At 46.3% G+C, this 24,837-nt stretch overlaps 1 protein-coding gene across 3 annotated transcripts in view; it reads right to left on the bottom strand.

The window, feature by feature from the left end:
• Tns3 (tensin 3) overlaps window positions 1-24,837 on the bottom strand; it is a 239,156-nt gene that overhangs the window by 6,131 nt on the left and 208,188 nt on the right. For all 3 annotated transcript variants that reach the window (XM_036200396.1, XM_036200395.1, XM_036200397.1), the window contains 7 exons: window positions 17,089-17,260; window positions 14,827-15,464; window positions 14,182-14,268; window positions 12,846-12,977; window positions 9,277-9,372; window positions 8,449-8,526; window positions 7,402-7,479 (listed from right to left, as the gene is read on the bottom strand). In XM_036200396.1, the coding sequence (XP_036056289.1) occupies window positions 7,402-7,479; window positions 8,449-8,526; window positions 9,277-9,372; window positions 12,846-12,977; window positions 14,182-14,268; window positions 14,827-15,464; window positions 17,089-17,260 (1,281 nt within the window). The remainder of the gene's footprint in view (window positions 1-7,401; window positions 7,480-8,448; window positions 8,527-9,276; window positions 9,373-12,845; window positions 12,978-14,181; window positions 14,269-14,826; window positions 15,465-17,088; window positions 17,261-24,837) is intronic.

Here is a 24,837-nt window from a genome sequence, read left to right as displayed (position 1 = left end):
GCTTAGTGCATAGACCCCACCTCCCATGTGTCCCAACTTCCTACACTGCCAGATGAGGGTGTTCTCTGCAGTCACCCACCTCCTCTCAGGGGGGTGAGGAAAAGTGACTGAGTGTAGGTACAGCCCTGAGTACCCCACTGTCCCATTTAGCCCTGACTTCTGCATTACAAGCAGAGGCTAACACAGATTTGAGAGTGTAGAAGCTGGTTTGTTAGCACAGGCCGTGCTTTGGGCTCTGCCTGAAGCTCCAGAAGAAAACCAGAGCCTCCAGTGCAGAGATGGAGAAGGGCCCTTCCCTAGAAATGATCCTGTTTGTCCCCCCCTGAGACTCCTGCTGCAATCTGACTGTCACTGTAGAGGCCCTCAGGGGTGATGAGGTCACTAAGAGGGCTCCACCAGACCTGAGTGGGTGGATACAACAGTGAGCTTTCCTTCCTGGCTTGCTTTCTTGCTCTCCCTTAACATCACTCTCTCATCTGTCTGTTTCCTGCCAGAGTTCAAGCAGCACAAACCAGCAGAAGCCGAGCAGATGACAATATCATGGTTTTATGCTTCAGAAACGTGAGCCAAAATGCTCTCCTTTATAAATGCCCCCATCTTGTATAATGTGAGAACCACAAGAACAGATTAACAATGGAATTGCCCTTGCTGGCTTCACTTTGCAGAAAGGGGCATGGGGATATGCTAACTCTGCTTTTGAGGTCTTAGAGCAGTGGTTCTCAACCAGTGGACTGCAATCCCTGTGGAGATGGATGGGGCCTTACACTGACAAGATGATCGCAAAAGGAAAGCCCCTCCCTTCATCCAGAAGTTAGCAGTCAGTCAGGACCGAAGCTTCACTGGCCCCAGAAGAGAAAGGCAAGAGGAGGAAGATCTGTCCTGTACTAAGAAGGGAGCATATACTGAGAGGAAATAAGGAATATCACCCTTGCTGCTTTTAGGCAGGATTAGAGCTATGAGCTCAGCTCCACGGTTGAACACTTACCCAGCCCCAGCATTGCAAACCAACACAATAAAACTTTCTAAATGCACAAATAATACACTTTCATCTGAGACACTTTGGTCTGCAAACTTTATTTACATTTACACTCATGAAAAGGAGCTTGACCATCCGGGTATCCAAATGCCACTGTTCCTGAAGCAAATCTACGTAAATTTCTAACCCAAATATAACTTTTCACCAGCTTGAACTTAACCTACTACCTCTTATTAATAACAACCCCAAAAAGCCCCAAAGAGCAGTCTATATTTATCACCTCCAGTTTGCAGACAAGAAGATTAAGTTCAGAGATGGTAAGGAACATTGGGAGTCATCACCCCTCTAAGTTCAGGCCAAAGTGACTTTGCTAGAACAAACTTCACAGACAACATCAGTGTTCAGACCTGGCTCACAGTCCCAGATGAGACCACTAAAGGGGAACTGGAAGCTTTGGTGGGTTACTTGCACATCAGCTCCCATCTAAACTAAGGGGTTTCCTGTGTTCTCTTGGGAAAGACAGAAAGGTGTCAAAAATTCTTAAAATTAAAATTGGACAAGGCGTAAAGCCCAGAACGCTCTGAGGGAATGAGTACCTTAATGTTGGTATAACCTGAGCCACTTTGGATAATTCAGCCACGTTTGTCAGGAGGTCTGAAAAGCCTGGAAATAACTTCAAGGTCCCACTTCTTTAAAGATTGAAAAAGAGAATCTTCCAGAAGCACTTGCTGCAGCTAACCTACAGAGGAAGATGTTCGTACCCATATGAATTACAGCAGGAAAAAAGTGGAAATAGATTATGTCCAAGAATAAAGAAAGGGTTAAATTCATTCTCTCAATGAAATATGAAGCCACCAGCAAATGGTAATCATGAAAATTATATAGCAACATGGAAAAATGGTTAGCAGGTAATTGGAAAAGCAGAATAAACTGTCTCTGCTATGATTAGAACTATAAAATCAAAAGCATGTGTGTTATGAGCAGGCACTGGAAAGAAGCCTGGAAAATGGAAACATACTTCAGGAGGGTGAATACTCTTACCTCTGATCCTGTCAAGTTGCTTATGCAGTTTCAAATGGCAGTGTGAGTGTGTGTGGTGCATGCATGTGTGTTGGGGATGGGGGGAATGTGTGTGCATTTTTACCTTACTACTATGAAAATCCCATAGACTTGGCACACCTAGATGTGGTTCACAGGAAACCACAGACTAGACTGCTGTCTTGAAGGCACCACAGGGAGCTTCCTGACAAGGATTGTTCCTACTGTGGTACCAGGAAGGAGCCTGGTGTTGGGAGATGTTGGGAGAAATAACACCGTCCCCTATGAACATGACAGTGGGCCAGCAGATAGCCTGTGGCCTGCAGAGCCAATTGCTCCCAGTGAGGGGAGGCCTGGAGCTGTGGAGCCTCATGAGACATCGAACAGGACAGTGTTCTTCAGACCGGCAGCAGGGAGAAAAGTTTCCATCTGAAGGCGGTTTCAGGTCCACATATCTGAATTCATTAATGTCGCTTCTGAGACTTCAGCTTAAGGCACTATGTAGACGTCTGGAAAATGCCAATAGGAAGAACGTCCTTCCAGCATGGCTTACAGTGCTGAAAAACTAATCAGGCAAACTGGATGCCCATGAGCAGCTGAATTACACAATGGAGGGCTTGCGTTATGTTTGCACAAACCCTGAGCAAACTCATCACACAAACTGCAAAGAAGAACGTGAAGGAACTGTGCACAGAGGACAGCCCCGGGACGGGGAAGTGCAGGGACAGAAGTGACTGATGCCCAGAGCAGTGTCTGGTTTAGGAAATTTCCGCCTCCCCACCCCGTCTTCCCAGTGTGAAGCGGGGCCGCACAAAGTAACAGGCTTACGAGTCATTTATGCCCTGCTTTTTGGCGTTGTCCTGCTTTAAAAAAAAAAAAAAAAAACTTAAAAGAACACATAATCTTTATTAATTTATACTCACAGGGCATTAAGTTCAACAGCCACACTATCTACAGATCTATCGAAGTCTAGAGAAAGAGCCTCTTTTCTCAGGGTTAGCTTACACTCCTCCGTTTCCAGAAGAAACAATTACGAATTGAAGGCTTAAAATACAGAAACAAATTGTTCCAGCTATTGGAACAAAGTCATAATGGCATTAGTATCAAATTTCGCATCCTGCACTGACTGCTGTGTTCCTGAGTCTTGACTTCTACTGTGAAGAGAGGGGACATTTTCAAGGACCTTAGCAGGAGTCTGGGATCAGTTCGGGGAGTATGGGAATAGCAGTGATCAGAGATCAGAATAGCCCCACCTTTTGGATACGATGTTTGTGTTATAGGTACTCTAAATGACCACAGGTAATCCTCAGCCACGGATGGTGCAAGCTCTGCCCCCAGACCTGGTGAGCTGAATCCCTGCCTTGGTAGTGCTCAGTGGCATGGAAATTCACACTCCTGGTGTGTTACAGTAGAGGATCTCAAAGCAGCCTTAAGTTAAACCTCATGTCTTAATGCCCAACCTGAATAATTAAACAGACTACAAGGTTTCACATGAAATCTCATCGCTTAGAAAACCCACCCACTAAAAATAAATAAATAAATAAATAAATAAATAAATAAGAAGTGCTCTCTTAAAAGACGGAAAAATGTATTTACAAATAGTGAGCTGTAGCCATACATGGGACATCTGTAAAACACCCCTCCACAAAAGACTCAGAGATTATATTATGGAAGAGCCAGAGGCCAGGGGTGACTGGGGCAATTTCTTCTGAATACACCACGGCTACTACATCTGTGAACTCACAGGAACACAAGATCAAGCCAGTCAACAGTCCAACACAGCTGGAAGAGACACACAAGCCCCAGCCCCTAGCTGGTGTCTGGTAAAGGAAGTGAGAGCCAGTTTTTTTAGGGGAGGGTGGCTCCTGGGAGGTTGACCATGCTTCCCTGGATGCCCCCATACCTGTGAGTACACAAGCAGAACTATCTGGACTCAGTAAGTTATTACATTTAAAAAGGAGAACATGAGGTTTGGATGGGGATGTGCAGAAGGAGGATCTGGGAGGAGTTGGGGTGACTATGATCAAAACACATTCGAAGAAATTCTCAAAGATTCAATAAACTATGATATTAAAACGATGCGCTGGAATGGAGTGGGGAGATTAACCTCTAAAAACAAGGACAACAGTGGACATTAGCACGACAGAAAGCAACATTTACTGGATGGATACATTAACAAACTATAGAAACTGCTTATGATGAGTGACATTAAACCAGAGATGACTGCAGCAGCACACTGGTTCTGGCACTCATCATGGAGACCGAGAAGCGGAGCTTTGTTGCTAACACAAATGCAGATGGTGGTATGGGCAAGATGCCCAGCGGGCTCTGACCAACAGTCTATACCTCAGGAACTCCATCCATGGAGTGGAATGAGCCCATGCCACCCACTCTGCTCCATGAGGCAAGCTCTCCTAGGCAGACATGTCACCAGGATCATTTTCTTCAGTCTTTTTTAATTTTACTTTTTAATAAAGTTGATATATAGCTGTGGTTTAAAAAACCAATCATTACAGGGTTTTTTTTGTTTTGTTTTGTTTTGTTTTTTAAACTTTCAAGTACATTTTTGAGAGGTAAAATCAAATAATCAAATCAGCCAAAGGCTGATTGTATGTTATGGTATCAGTATGTTGTACATCGGTATGTATCAGTGTGGCACAGGAGTGTCAACCCTGGAGGGTTTCAGGTAGCACCTAGAACAAACTTAGGGGCTATGAGTTTACCTCTCACATGGTACTCACTGTCTCCTGTAGCCACCATGGGCTGTGGCCCAGGGCCAGCCTGCTCAGTCTCAAAAAGAACCAGAAGAGAAATGGGAAGGCTGGCTACCCAGGGAAAGGCTTTTCTCTTAGGTCAGGAAAACAATTCCCAAGGCCTTTTCCAGTGTCTACTCACTTGTTCTCTACCTTGTCTGTATAGGAAGGATATAGTCCATACTGAGCAACATAAACCTAAGGTCTGTATAGCTGCATACATGTTAGATGTCAATCCTCGGAATGGCAGCCAGACTGGAACCCAGAGATACCACAGTGACACACTCCTAGCTTGGGGCATGTCCCTTGTCACCTTTGTTGTGGCTATGGATAAGCCATGTTTTTGGAAATCTAAAACACATTCCACATTAAAAATGAGAGAGTCCTCTTTGGTTGTACAGTGGCCACAGTGATGTATTTAACTTTACAGAGCAGACTACATTAGAAGAATATAAATCATACAGAGGAGACAGATGTTTCTCAGACTTTACCATGGCACTCTAGCTGGATAGTGGGAGATAATTAAACAGTGAGATACCACTCTCCATCTGTTAGAACAAGCCCATCCTTCAGAGTGACATCATCACCTGTAGTGAGAATGTGGAGCAAAGGGATGCTTCCTGACTGCTGGTGGGAATGCAAAATGGTACAGCCACTTTGTAAAAAAAAAAAAAAATCATGTGGTTTCTTTCAAGGTTAACTATACTCTTGCCACATGACCTAGCAATCAGGCTCCTTTGTATCTAATCAAAGAAATTGGAAACATACTGACCAAAACTTACATTTGGGTATTTTTAGAAGCTTTGTTCATACTTGCCAAAACTTAGAAGCAACCAGATATTCTTCAGTAGCTGTGTGAGTAAATAAGCTGTGGTTCACCCAGGGCTGGGGAAGATACGTTGGTTGGTAAAAATGCTTGTCATGGAAGCTGCAAGCTGAGGATTTGAATGCAGGTCCCCAGAAAGCACATAACAGTTGGGTGCAGTGATGTGCTGCTATTTCGTAGCATTGGGGAGACAGACACAGGTGGGTCCTTGGAGCTGGTTGGCCAGCTTGCCTACCCATATCAATGAGCTAAGTAAGGGTTCAGTGAGAGACTGCTTCAGAAAAATCTAGAGGGCTGGAGAGACGGCTCAGAGGTTAAGAGCACTAGCTGTTCTTCCAGAGGTCCTGAGTTCAATTCCCAGCAACCACATGGTGGCTCACAACAAATGACATCTGGCAACCTCTTCTGTATACATAATAAATAAATAAATCTTAAAAAAAAAATCTAGAGTCATTGAGGAAGATACACAACATGGACTTCTGCCTCTACACACATGTGCACACCCCCACAGGTATCTGTACAAACACATATATACACTCCTGCACTACACAATGAAAGAAACCACCAATCCATAAAAGCCATGGAAGAAGCTTAATGCATACTACCAAGTGAAAGAGACCAGTTGGAAAATGCTACATAGCTTGTGTTAACAGCATAAGGCCTTCTAGAAAAGTCTAAACCATGGACAGGATAAAATGATCAGTCGCAGTGAGGGTCTCAACTACATGGGAGGAATGAGTAGGGAGAGTAGACGGGAATTTCAGGACAAAGGAAATACTTGGTGCGACATTATACTGATGAGTGAATGCCATGGAGATTTCTTAAGCCCATTAACACCAAGAGTGAACTCTACATCTCTGGGTGGAGCCTGGTGAAACTTAAGCTAGAGGCAATCAATGGCTGCTGACAGAGGGAGTTGCAGGTTTCCTCATGAATGAGTGCCCTGATATGTTATTAAATCCTACATGGTCAGGTCTAAATACATGTGTATATGAGCAACACTAAAAGGACTCAGTGGACTCGTGTGTGTGTGTGTGTGTGTGTGTGTGTGTGTGTGTGTGTGTGTGTGTGTAACAATAACAGTAACTAAAGAAGTAGGGGTCATGAATATGACAGCGAGTGGGAGGCATGGAAGGAGTAAGAGGGGGAAGAGGGGGAGAGAAATTATGTAAATTCTCAAGAAGTTGTAAACTGTAAAAAGACTCTAAACTATGGACTTGACTTAAAGCTGTGTAAGGACACCAGCTCATCCGCTGTGACGCTATGGTGTGGGATGCTGTGAATGGAGAGCCAGCATTCTTATGGGGTCTCTAGACCTTTCATACCTTCCAGTAATGGGTCTAGCAAGTAAAAGCTATTAATAAAGATATTTCAACCAAGTGGCCTGGTCTCCAGTGTCTCACCACACAGATGGCACAGTGGGCCCAGCAGCTGACTCACGTTGAGTGACTGTTGAGTCACAGCTACAGAACATTTTTGCATTTTCAGCTGGCAAGACAGGTCACCCACATCCTGCCTTACTGCGCCCCCACCTCCACCCCCATACTAAATACAGGACTTGACATTTATTCCACTGAATTTGGTCTTGTTCGAGTCAGACCAATAGCTCTCGCCTCTTATGCCCTGGCCGTGTCTCCTCACAGCTGCACCCCACCCATCTGTGCCAAGCATCTATAAAAGGAAACTTCCTTCACAGTCCACAGAAAAGCAGGAAATGACTGTCCGAAGGGAAGTTCTATCATGGAGTTCGGTTCTGCCCAATGACTCGGAGGTGCAGAGACCGAGAAAACAAGGTTGTGCTCACTGACCTGCCCCCTGCTTCAGCAGCTCGGCGGCTGAGTTGGCTGCTGTCTGGGGAGAGTTTTCTGCTATCTCCTCCAGTGGATCTGCAGGAAGACGGAAGAAAAGAGAAATAAGGACTTTGGACACAGTAGTCCACATGACAAAGACAATTTCATGACAGAATTCCCAGACAGTGACAGCAGCGACTGCAATCCCACCCAGAACACAGATGAGGGTGGCATGCGCCCCCCCACAACGTTTTCCTGGTCTCTGAATTCATTTACATGAAAGATCAAAATGTTAAAGCCAAACCCACTTACCTACAGGAAAGCTGGAATGCATAGTCAAGCCCCTTGATATTAATTTTTAAAAGTTATTATGAGTATTTTGTAACAAATATAAAAGTAAAGAGACTTGTTTCTTCATAACCTAAAGTTAACCATAGCAACATATTTCCCATTTTGTAGGTCTGTAAATCTGTCATGCAAGCGACCTTGAAAATTAGTCTGAGAATATATATAATACACACACACACACACACACACACACACACACACACACATGTGCGTTTGTGTATATAAATTAACTACTTATTTATGTATTTTACATTTATGTATGTCTGTGGACCTCATGAATGCCTGGTGCCCAAGGAGGCCAGGAAAGGTCAGATCCCCTGGGATGGGAGTTGTAGATGCTTGGAAGCCACCTGAGGTGAGTGCTGGGAATTGAACCCTGATCCTCTGGAAGAGCGGCCAGTGCTCTTAACTACTGAGTCATCTCTCTAGTCCCCAAATGTCTTACAATTTTAAGATGAAGAGTCTTTGTTTTCTAGGGACCTTCCAATGTACAATATCTTGAAGCTGCTGTCTGCAGCAGGGCTTTGTCCCTTCTGAATTCAGGTGGCCACCTGCTTTCTTTGGAGTTTATGTTGAGCACATGTTATTATAGAATCATTGTCTGTTTTGTTTTGTTTTATTTTTTAAGGATCTCTGCAGGTTCTGGGAGCAGCATGCTATGAACAGTGCAGAAGAGTCTACGCACAGCCAGTCTACACTGAGGCCTCCACCACATACCTCTCTCTGGAATGAGCAGCTTGCAAGGCAAAGCCAAGGGTGTGATGGAATGTTGGCACACCAAAGCCGTCAGGCTACCTGTAAAGTGGGTAAGAGCAAATGAACATCATCAAGGCCTTCATCGGCTGTGTATTTAGTCAGAGAACCAGTTGAGACCAAACACCCAGAAGGCAAGCCTTTAACACCACTGTGGGATGTGACCCAAAACTCCCAGAAATGTCGAGGTTGCAAGACAGTGGTTGATAAGAGACTTGCAGGGTTGGGGATTTAGCTCAGTGGTAGAGCACTTGCCTAGCAAGCGCAAGGCCCTGGGTTCGATCCTCAGCTCAAAAAAAAAAAAAAAAAAACAAAACGAGAGACTTGCAGTATATTCCATAGCATCGCCTTTATAAGTGCAAAGTGCCTCGGGCTTCTTAATGAGTAGGATATGAGGCTGCCCAGTCTGTCCAGAAGGCTACAAAAGGCTCTCGATTACAAAGGAGGAGGGAGGCTCTGGCGGTAGCTCTGGGCTCCTCCTTGAGCCTGAGGGGTGGGGGCACACTGGGCTCCAGCCCTGCTGGGACCCACTGGCTGACCTTCACAGTATGTGTCCTTGTCTTATTCTAGCCCGGGGATGGTCCTTTCCATTTATTTGGTTTTGACAAAGCTTTAAAGGCAATTATGCTTTCAGCTTATCTCAAAGACTAGACTTCAGATGCCAACAGCCTTAGATTTGGGGACTGAGATGAGAGCAACCCACCATGATGGAGAGGCCCTCGAATTTCAAGCCAGCTGAAGGAGGGAATCAATGCCCTGCTAAGTATGAAGAGAGCTTCTCAAATAACTCACCAAAATATGGTTCATTGGAGCACCCTTTCAACCGAACTCCCTTTGGGGTACACTCAATCAGGAAATGCCGGACAAGTTCATTAGACAAATCTCCAGCTGCAAAGGAAGAGAAAAAGTAATTTTTAAAATTTAAAGCACAGGAGACTCAGAGTAGGGGAAAAGGCTAGGAAGAGAGCGAGAGGAGAGACAGAGATGGATAGATGGTGGAGGGATGGATAGACAAGACAGACAGGAAAAGATTTTTAAAAAGATGCCTCCTGCAGATATAAAGGTCAGAGCTACACCTAGGAAGGCTCCCTCTGAAAAGGACTAACCTGCAGCACTGTGGGGCTGCCTAGAACCACCCTTGGTGAGCAGTGATAAAAGCCAGGTGGATGGTAAAACCTCTGGAAGTGAAAATGTGGAGACTAAGAGAATCCCCCTGAGACAGCCTCCAACACTACTAGTGCTCCCAGAGAAGGGATGGCTTGGCAGCTGAGAAAGACCCTGGCCTCGGAGCACGAGCAGCATTCCTCTGAGAGAGAAAAGACCTCAGTAAAGGGCTGGAAGGATGCCAGCCCTCTGGGTGAGGTGGAGCTGACAGCTGGGTACAGGAAGGCCTTCAGCAACAAGCGTTCTGCTATGTAGGAGCAGCATTCCACGACACGGCTAGTCAACAGAACACTTGTGTTCACGCCAGCTGCTGAACCTAAAGAGAAGAGGCACCAGGCGCAGTCACCGAATGGAAAATGTTCTGAAGACGGAGAAGTACCAACTGAACCGGGAGGGAAAGAAGCCCCTGGCCCAGGCTGCTGAAGTCAGTAGACACCCGTGTGCGGGCTCCACTATCCTGTCACTGCTCTTTTTGCCACCCTCCGTAGGGGCTGGCCTCTCAATATTGCTGCTGCTGCAACTTCCTGGCAGCAAGACCTGCTGGATTTGTGCCAGGAGGGGTTGCCAGGCTCTATCTAGTCTGTTGTGCAGGCTGAACATCCCTAGGAAAATTTTGAGCACCAGTGTGCAGCCATAAATGGAAGACTCTATACCATGAAACTTCGATTCCTGTACACACTCATAGAAAATACTGCATTACATTTCCATCAATATGCAACGAAGTGTATATGAATTCTATACAAGATGTAATGAATTTAATGTGAAGGCTTGGGTCTCCCAGGTTCCATTCCCAGCACCCACAAGGCAGCACACAACTGTCTGTAACTCCAGTTTGAGGGTATCAGACACCCTCTTCTGGCCTCCATGGGCACCAGAAATGTACATACTACACAGGTAGACACACAGGAAAAACACCATACAAATAAAATAATAAAGTAATACAAAATCTAAGGACTCATTTCCAAGGCATCTCATTATGCACATACAAACATGTTGAAATCTGAAAATAATCAGAATCCCCAGACACATCTGTTTGGGGTCATTTATGATGAGGGATACTGAGCTAGAATTAGGCTCCAAGTGATGTTTATAAACAGTAACACCTATTAGTAACAGTGCATGTCAGTATTTTCTAGGGGCAGTCAAGCCTGCAGAGAAAGGAATGATGGGATTCCATGAAAGTCTGTGTGCAAGAAAATGGAGGGGATAAACACATGGCCCTTCCTCTGTGGGAGGAGAAGGTGCAGGACTTCCAGCCTAATGGGAAAACCCAATGAAGGTCTGGATTCCACTTGTGGGAAATGGCCCCATGCAGATCCTGCTGCCAAGGGCTTTTTGGAATGTAGAGTCTAGAATGGCCAGTCGTCTCATCTCAGGATGACTGGAGGTGGCAGAGTGACTCACTGGCTCTGCACTCATTTGGCAAACTCTTCTGTCAAATCTACCCTTGGACTGCAAAACACAAATGTCAAATCCAGACCTGGGTGTACACACATAGGTGAGACTGCATTCACCCAGTGGAGACCACCATGTTGGGTTTCCTGACATCTGCTACTTACATAGCCTCAATTTTATGCCTTCATCCTCACACTTAGTATAAAGTCTGCCCAAGACAGGATATGTTCCCAGATTTTATAAGACTTTTCCTGATGTGTCCTTAACCAGTGCTCCCAAGTAAGACCTGGGAGTCCTCAGCAGCCAGATCTGAGTGAGTGCTCAGTGATGAAGACCCATGTTCCTACCCAGCAGTAGCGTTCTGTTGAGCATCTTATGATGGAAATCCTAGATATTTTACGAGGCCACATCTGTATGATCTCACTTATCCTGCTCCCTCACCAGAAGCACTGCCAGTACCCACAGGTTCGGGGGCTGTACTCGCTGCGCTGAGTCCCAGGTGCCTCCCAAACCCTTTCCCTAGCCTTGTAAGACAAGCACATTCCAGGAAATGGGTCAGCTACCCATGCCTGAGGATAGCCCATCTGCAACCACATCTTATATTCTTGGTGCAACTCGAAGCTGTTTGCCCCAGGAAGCTTTCAGCACAGACTTCATGCAAGAGTTCACATGAATCTTCTCAGATCCAAGCATGAAGTGGGAAAGACAGATATGTACAGGAGGTGCCACATCTGGGATTTTTCTGATTCCTCTTCCCTGCTAATGCAATGTCTCCTCCCATAGATCCATGTAGCAAAGGTTCAGCTCCCAGAAAGACATTCTGGTGGTTAGTGGAAACATGAGAAGGTGGGTGGAGGTCTTGGGGTCACTGAGGACAATGCCTGTGAGGGAGGTGGTGGAAATCTAGCTTCCTCCTCAGCTCTCTCCCTTTCACTTTGCAGGCAGAGGGTGAACATGTACTCCCTTATGTACAATCATGCTATTAGGATGATTCTGCACAGGCCTGGTACCAGAGCCAACCAAATGAGCTGAACCATCTAAAACTGCAGGCCACAGTGAGCCTTATCTCATGATAAGATAATTACCTCTGGCATCTTGTCAGAGGGTGACTACCACACACTCTTCATGACCTGAGGCTGTTCTTTACCCCCCCCACCCCCGCTGCCCCCAAGTTCAAAATGACCATTTTGGTGGTAAAGAGAAGACAAAAGAGACTTTTTCCTTGCTAGAGTTGGTGATAACGTGGTAAAGATGGCTATATATAAGAGCAAAGGGGGTGGATGAACAAACTATGAAAAAGTCCACCGACAATGGAAAATATTTTCCAATATATTTCTGAAACAAAACAGAGCTATGAAAGAGAACAAGAGCTATCATTTTAGAATTCAGTGAATCTTAGGCTTTTGACTCAAAACAAGACACATGAGAATATATACTATATTAGTTTTCACATTAGAAGTTAGAAATAGACAAAATGATTGTTTTGGAGATGACTGTTTGTCTGTCAGTGATAAATCAAGCAGTAATGTCGTACATGTGGTCACCCAAAGGAGGAAAGGCTGACATGGAAATGGGGTGCTTTCCTGGGTTCTTGGCTCTACTATATTATGGAAAAGATTACTTGCAAAACAAAAGATAGAATGTATAAATAATGTACATTCTTAAGCAAGACAACTACTTAAGGAAATAACCTTATGAAGCAAACACTAAAGAGAACCTGTGTAAGCAGCTGCTATTATCTGTCACTGTATTTCCCTCAAAACAAACCACACACAATCCCCACTGATTCCAAGGAACCTTACCTTTTTTGTTCAGGTGCAAGACAGAAGGAGGAGGTGTGGCTACCTTCATGGCCAGGCCGTAGGCCCCTCGGAAGGAGTGACTGTCCCTCACAATGAATGACCCGGGAGCTTTGTCCTTCAACATGGCAATGGCTAGAGGAGGGAAAGGCATGGATGACTGACTGCAGGAGACAAAGGTCACTGCCCACCCAGATCCTCAGGCGGCTCCTGCTGTGCTTTGAAGATGGCCCCACCTCTGAAAGTCACACTGAAGTTGAAGTCTGAGCCCCAATGCCCAATACACTGCTCTCTTAGGGTTGGGCGATGGTCCCGGGGATGGCTCAGCAGCTTGAAGGTGGACTGTTACAAAGCAAGGTGGCCATGCACGGCTTCTCTCTCTGCTGCGCATGCGTACTTGGCTCCTCTCTTTTCACCAGTGTGAAACTGGTGCTGATACGCTTGGAGTGCCCCACCTCTAGGACTATTCTTTATAAGTCATCCCAATCTCAGGGGCTCGGTGACAGTCGCAGGAGAAGGACTGAGGCAGTCCCTTCTCCCAGCTGCTTCTGCAACCAGAACTGGTGAGGGCCCTGCTTGGCAGATGAACATGGAGTAAGGAAAATGCCATGCTTTCATCTGTGCTGCTAAGCAGGGAGACAAGAGGTGGGAGGACATGGGGACGCTGGCAGCACAGGGCTGCTCTGCAGAGCCCTTGGACCTTTCCAGGCCATGGTTGTTTCTCCACTTCTTTTCCATTTAAAACGACAACAGCTTCCAGGAAGAATTAGAGCCTCATAGTTTCTATTATCTCTAAAATCTAACGGCAGGATCTCAGGGAGAAAACTAGCCTTTCTGAGAGATGGAGGGCCTGTGAGCTCCTTCTGCACCGTGACAACCAGGCAGGTTCATGCAGGTGACAGGAAGTTTGTTATAGCTAGAGCTCCAAACGTTCCGTTCCATTGCCTTTCGTGGCCTGTAGCCACCAAGCTCCCCACAGTGAATCTCTCCTCTTCATGGCCCTCTTTCCGCAATACTCTGAGGAGACCTTAGTAGAGACCTGAGCAGTGTCTCTTCCTCAAAGCAATGGTGGGTTGGCATGGCTGGTGAGCTGCTGGCTTGGCGAAACAGCAATGTTCACACTCCACACACTGGGATGCATATGGCTTGAAGCCACTTCTCACCAAACCCTCACTGAGTTTTTTCCCATGAAAAGATGAAAGTTGTGAAAATTTCCCCAGACCTATGATAAAAGTGTGTTTTGCTCTAATTTGATCTATACCATGGGAGTTCCTGATAGAGATGCCCAGAGACTGAATATGACCAGCATTGCAAGAGGTCCCTGGTCCTCCCCACCTACCTTGTTCTCTGGAGATATCTGCCTTGTACCAGAACTTGGAAGTGTCTTGAACAAATTTCACAATCACGAGCTTATCATTTGGGCTATCTGTGAAGCAAAATTTTAAATATAGAGTATGTGTATTGCTGCCTCATTTATGGTAACGATGCAAGTCCAAAGCCATGCCTAGGTGTGAGGGAAAGACAGGGGGGGGGGGGGTCCTAAGCGGGGAAGGAAACACAGCTCAAAGGACGGAACGGTAGGGCAAGCCAGTGCCTCATGACGCTCTGCAAAACACAGATGTTTTCAATCCCAAAAGGAGGACACAGAGGCAAGGCTGGTGTCAAACACTCACAACAGTTCATAACTCAGTTCTGGATTGATTAACTGTTTCGCTCAGAAAAAGAAAACAACTTCCAACGATCTTTACTTTCAAGTCAAAGTGAGGGCTGCATTGGCACTTCCTCCGGCTGGGCTGAGTCTACCGTGGATGAGGGAGGAAGCCAAACAGATTTACCAGAAGCACTGTGTCTGCCTGGTTCTAGACTGGCAATATGGGGAAGAGCCATCAGGGGGTCTGAACATTTCCGGCAGAACACGTGACTTAACCCTGGAGACACCCCAAACCCTCCTTTCCTAAAGGACTGGGCAGAGGCAGAGACATACCTGGCAAAGGTGAGGCCACTTCTGAAGGCTTGCAGAAGTCTGGAAGGACGTTCGGGAAGGGGATACTCATGGTGCTCCCACTGTGGGGGCTGGAGAAGCCACTGGAGGAAGGGGAGACTGAGCCCAAAGAACGATCACCCTCTGAGGCTCTCTTCTTCTCAGGGAGGGGTGGCTGCCCAGGCAGGCTTACCCCCTGGTTCTGCAGGCCTGGACTGTGGTGGCTGCTGAGTCCAGGCGACACCGTGAGAAAGTTGTGGGCCAGGAAGCCGTTGTCAGCAGCCCCTGCTGTTGTCAGAGGGGCTCCTGGAGCCGGTGATGTGCCGTGGGAATTGACCAGCAGGGCACTCGGGTCCTCGCCAGGTGGAAGGCCACTTGCTACCTGAGCAGTGTTGAAGCCTAAGAAGGCTTGACTGCCCGCAGCGGGCAGAGCTTCCTGAGGCTCTGACATGGACAGCTCATGGCTGTGGAAGGAGGCCTGGAGCTCCGAGGACTGGAAGCAGGGCAGCCCTGGTGAGTCCTTGCCAGAGCTGCAGAACTCGCGGGTGCCGAGAGAACTTTCAGAAGGGTGGTTGCTCCCCAGTAGGGTTAGGGTAGACTTGGGGCTGCTCTCCACCCACTGGCGTTCTGCAGAAGACAGGCTGTTCAAAAGACAAAAAACAACCATAAGGGAATATAAGGAACATAAGGTTACCTCGAAACTAACAACTGTTGCAAGACCTGGAGAAGACTGGGCTGGGGAAGTGGGTACTGAGGCTTGCTGGGCAGCAGAGGAGATGTAGTATCCCTCATCCCTTATAGGTGTTTCAGAGACACAGGTCAACCTTGGTCTAAAATCGTTAAATTGAAAATTCTAGAAATAAACAACTGCTAAGTCTTAAATGTCATTCTGAGTGGAATGACGAATCATTTATTGTCCTACCCCATCATGTCCAGGATGCGAATTGTCCCTTATTCAGAGTATCCTCGTGGTATATGCTGCCCACTCTTAGTCAGTAGTTAGACAGGCTGATGTTATATAACTGTGTTCATGTTCAAGTAACTCTCAGGTTACTTAAAAATAGCCCCAAAGGGGCTGGAAAGATGGCTTTGTGACTAAGCACTGGCTGCTCCTACAGAGGAGCAGGGTTTGATTCCCAGTACCCACACAGTGGCTCACAACTGCCTGTAACTCTTGTTCCAGAGGTTCTGATCCCCTCTTTGGACTTCCACAGGGACCAGGCATAAGGTGATAAACAGACACAGATGCAGACAAAACAGTCATCCAATAAAAATAAATAAACATATAAACATTCAAAATAAAAATAGCCCTGAAGAGCAAAAGTGAGAATGCTGGCTGATTGGCTATGGCAACGGGAATCTGTAATGTACTTTCTCTGAGAAAAGGTCAAAATAATCATAGGTATGAATGCTTGAGAAAAACATATTGTGTGAAGGGTTTGGTCTGGTCTAGGATCTCTGGCATAAACTAGTCCTAAGAACATATCTCCTGCAGACAGGGGGACAACTTGACTGGAAATTACCACATTCAGGAACTTAGGAAAGCCACTAAAAATATACCTCTTGTAACATACACACATTTAAATTGATAAACAATAGGTACAGACCTTACACGTGATGTCAAGGCCTTTTAATTTTTAAAAATTCCTTCCTTCCTTCCTTCCTTCCTTCCTTCCTTCCTACCTACCTGCCTGCCTACCTACCTATCTTCCTATTGATTTTTCAAGACAGGGTTTCTCGGTGTAGGCCTGGTTGTCCTGGAACTCACTGTGTAGACCAGGCTGGCCTCGAACTCACAGAGATCCACCTGCCTCTGCCTCTCGAGTGCTGGGATTAAAGACGTGTGCCACAACTGCCCGGCAACCCCCTTTATTTTAATGGGAAGGGAAACTGGAAACCTGTACAAGAGACATGGGGGAGTTGAACTCTACTTTGGGCCAGAGTGGCAGCTGGCCTTCCTGGCTTTCTCAAGGCCTCATCTTTTGAAAACAAAAGGATAATTTGGTCTGCCACAGCCCCTTTCTTCCTTTCCATTTTTGCAACATTTTCCTGGGTGTTCATGTATTTGCCAGTTCCAGTGCACAAGAGCAAGTTCCATGAGCAGCGATGTGTGGCACACCATCCTGGGTATGGGCTCTTCTTCACCTTACCTGAGTCGGGTCTCACTGTTGGGCCCTGCTCTACCCATTCTTTTCTTTCTCCTCTCAGCTTAGTGCTCTGTTGTCTGAGGGGAACTTCTAACAAGGCTAAATCCCTCCATCCTACCTCTCTCTCCTCTGGCCAGGTCCATTGCTTGAAACTGTGCAGGAAGATGCAAACATCTGCTGAAAGTTGGGTGTTGCAGGCATATCAGCCCGAAGCATGGTGGGTTTGGGTCCAATGGGGCTCTCTGACATCCCCACAGTGTGGCTGATAATCTCTGGACAGCCTCGTGGTTCTGGAGCAAGGAAACAGAAAGCAGAGATTACGTGATCCATAACGTTACAATCTCAGCCCTTTCCCATCACAATCTCAGCCCTTTCCTGTGTTCATAATGAAATGAGTTAATTTTTAAAGCTTTTGGTTGTACATGGTCACGATGAACCATGACAGCAGTAACACAGGTGGCTGTAGGGGGTGCCTTTGTGCTACTATGTGTAGATTGTCACCCATCACTGTTACCAAAAGAGAAAACAGCTAATTCAGTCTCCATGTGCACTGTCCGTCCTGAGCTGGCTGCTCATGTATGAGGGACAGATGTATGTACAGCCTGCCCTATAAACTAGCAGGAGCCTTCTCCCACAGAGATGCTCTCTTCCCTTGAGTGCAGGCACTGCAGAACTATCATCTGACATGCTTACCTTTCCTTCCGTTCCCCACCCTCCCATATTAGTGACTCTGGGCCTGCATGTCTAGGGACTATGGGACATGGATCTGATCTGCTACACACTATTCTTGGGAGGTTGAAGATTCAGGTTCAGAATTACCAAGGCATCTGGGACCAAGAAGGCCAAAGTCACATAGAAAGAGGACTTGGAACTTGTCAGGTATATCTCAGTCCTAAGCCTCAGGGCTTGACACCAAATACCAAGTAACAAGTGGCTCTTGGGAGCTAAAAAGGATTGGAGCAGTTTCTTCTGAGTGATAACAAAAACCTATGTGTGGGAAATACTCAAGAAGCACGACCCTGGCCATTAACTAAAGGTCCCAATGCCCTATGCCCCAAGGCACTAGACACAGGAGCAGCTTCATACAGCTCCACTTTAAATCTGGATCTTCTCTGAGAAATACCCACCATCCCAAACCTGCCTCCCATTCCATCTCACTTTAGTTATGATACAATCTAGACTTCTAATTAAAATATTGCCAGGAAACATGACAAGTAAAAGGAAAAATCACTACCCTCCCAAACAAAATGAGACAAAAATCCCACCAACAACAAAAAAACATAGCTAGTTAAAAAACTGGAATTAAAACATACAGACTACAAAGAAAATAGAGAAGTTTGCATGTCACCGAAGAACCTGAGTCCCTAAGGATAATCAAATGGAAGCTCTAGGAATGAGAAGCAGAACAAACAAGCATGGGGTTAAGGACTTCAGCAGTGGATTGGCAGACTTGGGGTCAGGAGGAAGCATGCAAGGACGACACTGGAGCATGGACAGAAATAGAAACTCAGCCAGAGAGACCAGTGCCAGGATGAAAGTTGCTACCACGTCAAACCTACACGAAGTGGGCACTGCATGAAGCAGAACCCACGCTGGAAAAGACATTCACTAAGAATTTACCAAAATACCAGAGAAGTCAAACCTCAAGTTACAAGAAAATTACCATGGATACCAAAAGAGGACAAATTAGAAGGGCTCACTGCTAGCTAGTATGGCAAAAAACAAGAAATGCTTTGCCTTGTTCATCAGGGGCCATGATGGGACACCAATTTTTGTCCTGTATTTTTTTCAGCTCATTAAAATTCTCACTATAGGAAAACCCAGTACTGATGTGATATCTGAATAAATCACAGGGTGAATGCCCATGTCCTCTGGGATTCATCTGTACATCCTTGGGACAGGTGTAGTCTTCTTAACCCCACACCCCCAGTACAATTCACAATAAATATTTCAAAGTAAATGCTTGGTGCATTAATTAACTAACTGTATGGTTTTCCAAATCCATCCTTTAAACTTTCAGTGGCAACTCTGAAGAAAAACAAATACACTGTTTAAACCATCTCTCCCTTCACTGTCTTCCAAGTGATAACTTAGCCTCATTCACATCCATCTGCATTTATTTTCCATCTAAGACCTAGGAAAGAAGGAAACCAGAACATGGTAGGAACACCAGCATGGCCCTGCCCTCGGGAGGCGAGCATTTGTCTGAGAATGAGGCCCGAAGGGAGGTGCAGTCTGTGGCTTCTAGAGAAAGCCTAGATGCCTTCTAGAGTTTATCACTTACTCTGCTTATTGCTGTTAAGGGAGGAACAGTTTATTTTTGCTGACAGTTTGAGGGAATACAGCCCACCATGGTGGAGCATGCATGGATGCAGGAGAATGAGACAGCTGATGTGTCTACACTCAGGAAACAAAGCACAGACAGGAAACCCAGCTGATCTGTAAAACCTCAAGGCCTGCCCCTGGTGATCCACTTCTTCCAGTGAGACTCTACCCCCTAGAGCTTCCATAACCTTCCAGAACAGTGAAAACAGCTGGGATCAAGTGTTCACAACACAGGAGACGTGTGTGTGTGTGTGTGAGGGGGTGGAGTGGGGTGCAGAATTCACATTTAAACCACAACATAGCAGAGGTGGCATTTGATTAAATCCAAGATGGACAGTGGGACTTCAGGTGTGTACAATAGGCTTGGAGAACACCAACCCCTGGCCTGCTGCCCATGGGGAGGAGCTGTCTCCACTCTTCACTGATGGTACATAGAGGAGGTTCTGGTGATGCATCTTATGAATGCATGGATGGATGCATGGATTGACGGACAGACGGACAGAGGAGGAGGAGCACTGGCTTCAATCTTAGAGCTGTGGAAGTTCTGCCAGAGTCTAGCTGGAGATTAGGAGGTGTGGATCATCCCTAGGATCAAGTTCCAAGGAGCAGCACAGACCTTTGGGATCTTTAGAGCTGTTCATCAGCAAAATCGAATGAGCCAGCAGGGGATGGGGGAGTGCAGTCCTCAGCATCTTCCCCTGTGACCTGGCTCCAAGAGGCCCCACACAGCATAGGACAATCCTCGCTGCTCCTTGCTGAGTCCCTGAGCCTTGAAGATGCAGGGAACCCATGCCAAGATTCAGAAGCATTGAATATGCTTACATGGCGCCAAAGATTCCCTTCAAATGAGAACAGGCGGAGGAAAATCAAATCCCACTTTGTTCCTGTTATCATCGTGTTTTCCCAGAAAACAGCAAGCCCAGCACTTCCCATGAAAGTGGCTTTGTTTATCATTCATTAGCACCAACTCTGGGGGCACTGTGGTTCCCTCTTGTCCCAGGCTTTGTGTCAGTACTTAACCCTTTGTTTACAGAAACAGCTGCCTAGGCACCAGGTTGTGTGTTCATGCTAAGCACTTGGTGCAGGGACCCCCAGGCACTCGGTACAAAGTCTTCTGCATATCCCCTTCCCTTGCCTGCACTCAGGAATGCATGTCAGCAAAAAGCACCCTTTAAACAGCATAATGTCACAGCAATGAATGCACTCACTATCTGGACCTTTGCATTCCCAAAAACGTGGGTGCTAGCTGCTCTTTTAAGTCTGCAGGATGAAGATCAAGTCTGATGACCAGACCGTAGATACCAAGAAGACATTGGCAGAAGTACCAGTTTGCCTGGCACCTACACAGTGCAGGAACAGAGCTGCCCCGTTAAGAGGCTTCCTTTGGAGTCACCTTCCTAAGCTCTCCTGTGTACTGTCCTTGCTGACAGTGCAGTGCATGGGATAGAAATCCCACAGAACTTGGGAGCATGCTGAAATCTTACTCAAGGAACTGATACAGGCTCCAATCAAGCCGAAGTCTTCAGACCCTTCTGCACGGGTTTCTAGAAATTGGCTCATGAGAAGAGCAGACGCAATAATGGCCACTGTTCTTTAACATAAGGCTCACAGTAACACTACTGGTTGGTGAGCAGCCTTGTCCTTCAGAGACACCATAGAAGGGGCAACAGGTTTTAAAGCAACCACTCAGAGGGTCTACAGGGCAGTCCTTCCAAACTCTGCCTTCTGAGGCATGAAGCCCTCTTCTGTTAAAGTGAGTTTCCTTGGCAAGGAGAGGTCTAGTGGGGTCCTGCCCAGAAACCATTTAGCTGCTGGGAGTCTTGACAGTGTTGTTTTTGTTTACTATCCACACACTCGCATTTTCTGCTGCTGCTGCTCACATGCACAGCAAGGGCTGGAGGGTATAATACCATGTTTGAATTAGAAGATTACCACACTTTCTGGGTTCTCTTCTAAGCCTGTGTGTGTCCTTGGTGCCCTGTGGTTTAGGGGTGCAGAAACCTCTGCCTAGCATCCCTTCCAGGCCAGGCGGGAACTGGGGGGGGGGGGGGGGCATATGCCCAGCCTCTTGGGAATCTCAGGAATGCCTGCACTCTCCTCCTCTCTGCTTCCACTTCCTCCATTTCCTGTACCAGGACGAGGGTGAGAAGGGGTCACTGGCATTCTTCCAAATGATCTATTTTTATGCTTTCTTTCAAAAGCTGCTGCAGGAGTGTTCTGTGGGAAGCTGGACACCAGTCACTCTATACTGGCGACTGGCGACTTGTAAGTTAACAAGAAAACTCTGCTTATGGCCAGGACCACTGATAGCCTACATAGTAGGACTCTTATCTTTATCTACTCATCCATCCATCCACCCACCCACCCATCCACCCATCCATCCATCCATCCATCCATCCATCCATCCATCCATCTATTTCCATCTTCCTTCTTCCCTCCTTATTGGTTAGACCCAAGTTAAGTAAGCAGTCTCCTTTGCCATCACTTGAGAGTTCTGGCCATGGTAACATCAACACATCTCTTAGCTTGAATCTCGCTGGAAGACTGCATATGTTCTCAAGTTCTGGGGCCTCCAAGCTCTCCTTCCTTATAATCTTATCAATTGAGGTCATAATAGATGATTTCTGGAGTTTGTTTACATAAGCATTTAAAAATTCTATTTCCAGAAGGCAAAACTTTTTTATGGGGGGTTTGATGGTAGTGAAATTTTAAAAAGATGTTCTTAGCTTATAATTCTGCTCTCTAAAAATAAAAGGCTATTAAAACCAGCTTTTTGAAAGCAAGGGAAAAATGGGCAGGCAGTCACACATAATGAGAGTTAACTAGTAGAAGCCCCAGCCCTTGGAAGAGCACAGCACATGTTTCTTGATGAGAATCTGAGTTCTGACTCTCCAGCCCTATAGATGGCATACAAACATACATGAAAACACATGAACATGAAGGTTTGTGCTTTCCTGTTGCTAAGCTGCTTCTTGGTAACTCCTGAGGTCAGGGTTCATGGTGAATCAACTCTGCTCTTGACAGAAGCAAGGCTTTCATTTCCCCTGGAGGAGAGAGGTATCCTTGCTATCACTAGAAGTATTATCGTTGTTATTATTATTGTAATTAATAATGATAATAATAATTTATTTTAAATAGGGTTTCATGTAACCTAGGCAAGCTTTAGACTGACTATGTAATCAAGGATGGTCCTGAAATCTGGATCCTCTCTCTTCTACCTCCCAAATTCTGAGATTAGATATGTTACACCACACCTAACTTTGGGGTTGGAATTTCCATCTGCCACTGGCTAACCCTTCTGTGATGCTTTCATCCCAAGAGGAGTATCTCCTTTAAAAGAATCATGCCAGAGTTCGCTTTAACCAGTAACAGAAAAGGAAGCAGAGACACCGATAAAATGGCTCATTACAAGCAGGGCCTTGTGTTTTCCTGTTCTTTAGAGATGCTCCATTTAAATTCAAAGATTCCAAGTGGTACTGGGAAGCAAACACTCTGTTCTGCTCATTTGGTGCTGTGGACAGAATCCCAATGTTGAAGCACTGAAAACAGTGTTTCTCTTTGCAGAATGTCTCAAAGCAGCCTGGACCCTGGGATACAGTAAGCATGGCCCAGTAGCTCACTGAAAACCCACTGTGGCTTGAGTTCTCAGGAAAACAAACACTTCCCACCTGCTAGATTTTCAGGAAAAAATAGGTGGAAGGATGCCTTGGGGTGGGGAGACTGAGCTACCTGGAGGCCACATGTAGCTGGAAGACAAGCTGTCACAGAAGACAAGAGACTGGGAGTATGGGCAGTGCACAAAGGACAGAGAGAGCTTCCACTTGCTGGTGACAGAATCCTTGCAAAGCCAGATCTGAGGACAGGCCCCCATGATGCTCAGCCACACCCCGCACTGTTATTATTTAATTGTGATTTTTAAAAGGCATGGTAGCCTGGAGGTGGTGGCACACGCCTTTAATCCCAGCACTCGGGAGGCAGAGTCAAGTGGATCTCTGTGAGTTCGAGGCCAGCCTGGGCTACAGAGCGAGTTCCAGAAAAGGCACAAAGCTACACAGAGAAACCCTGTCTCGAAAAACAGAAAACAAACAAACAAACAAAAAACACAAAAAACAGGCATGGTTACTATCCTGACCACTTCCAAGTAAAAATTCCAGTGGCCTTAAGTACAATTTCCATTGCTGTTGAACCGTCACCATCATCTACCTCCAAAACTTGTTCTTATAAACTCAAACTCCGTACCCTATTAACAACTCCCTTTGCTCCTCTGCTCCCAGCCCCAGCAACTCCACTATCCTTTCTGTCTTTACAGATTCCACTCTTTCACAGACCACATGAGTAAATTATGCAGCATTTGTCCGTTAGTGATCAGTTTATTTACTTAGCATAAAGTCCCTGTCTTTCAGGAACACGCTTGGTGGCCTGTGCCAGAAAGCCCTCCCCTGCTCAGGCTGAACATCCACCCACTGAGAGGAATGCCTGTTCTGTCCATCACTGCTGCAAGGACATGTGTGCTCGGACCATTAATTACAGTCTCTCTTTTCTTAATCCTTTAGCCAGTTTGGGTGGGCATCAGTCACTGCAGCATAAACTGGCCTCAGGGACAAATGCTTGCTGTTCCTGAGCTGCGGCCACCTACTGGGGACAGAGGCAAATAGGGAGAAACGACTATAGGGTAGTCAAGCTGCAGCTAGGGTGAATGGAGCAGTACCAGAGAGAAAAAGGGAAGCACAGGGAAGCCCTCCTTACGCAGAGAGAGAGGGGAAAAATAAACACTCCGAATGCAGAGGGAATGCTTTCACCACACTGGAGAAACAACTCAGTTCCTTCAAGATCTCTGGGCTGAGTGGAGCTGGGAATCAAGGCTGCATCAAGAGCAGACCAGTGTCTCCAGGGAGAATGAACCAGAGCAGAGCCAGCTAGAACTCACTGGTGATGAAAATACTCCTAGCAGGCTCTGGTTGCTCCAAACTTTCATCCCCTGAAGAATTCTAGTACCATAGTTGAGTCTGCACACCAGCAGAAGTCTTGGTACTTTGTGTCTGTGGGCAGACTCCCCACAGGACCCAGCAGAGATGGGGCAGGTGGAGGATGTTGAGGCCTATTCCTTAGCCCATTCAGGCAGGAACTGTCAGTCAGTACTAGAGGGCTTTGCAAACAAAGCCCCAGAGTCGGGACTCAGTACAACCACTTTCTCTTCTACCAAGTACATCACAGACTTCTGCTCTGGAGTTCTGCATAACGCTCAGGCTCAGGAATGAAGAGACACCATTTTATATCTGACATCTCTGACTGGGACTCGGAAACTTAATAAACCCAATGAAGTCATCCTTAGAGGACCCTTTTCTCTACTGCATCCACACCCCTAGCCTACCAAATACCCAGGACCACAGGCAGTTTGGAGAAGGTGTCGTGTAACTTCCCTGAAACTGGAACAACTGGTCAGATTCCCAAGCAAGTCCCTAATGAGGCAATGGTTCCTCTGCCCAGAACTTCCGATACTGTGAGTTACAGTTTACACAATAATACTTCAAGAACTCAGCTT

This window comes from Onychomys torridus, chromosome 10, assembly GCF_903995425.1.
Source record: "Onychomys torridus chromosome 10, mOncTor1.1, whole genome shotgun sequence".
Taxonomy (NCBI): Eukaryota; Metazoa; Chordata; class Mammalia; order Rodentia; family Cricetidae; genus Onychomys; species Onychomys torridus.
The sequence above is the reverse complement of the archived record's forward strand: the minus strand, read 5'-3'. Positions and strand labels throughout refer to the sequence as shown.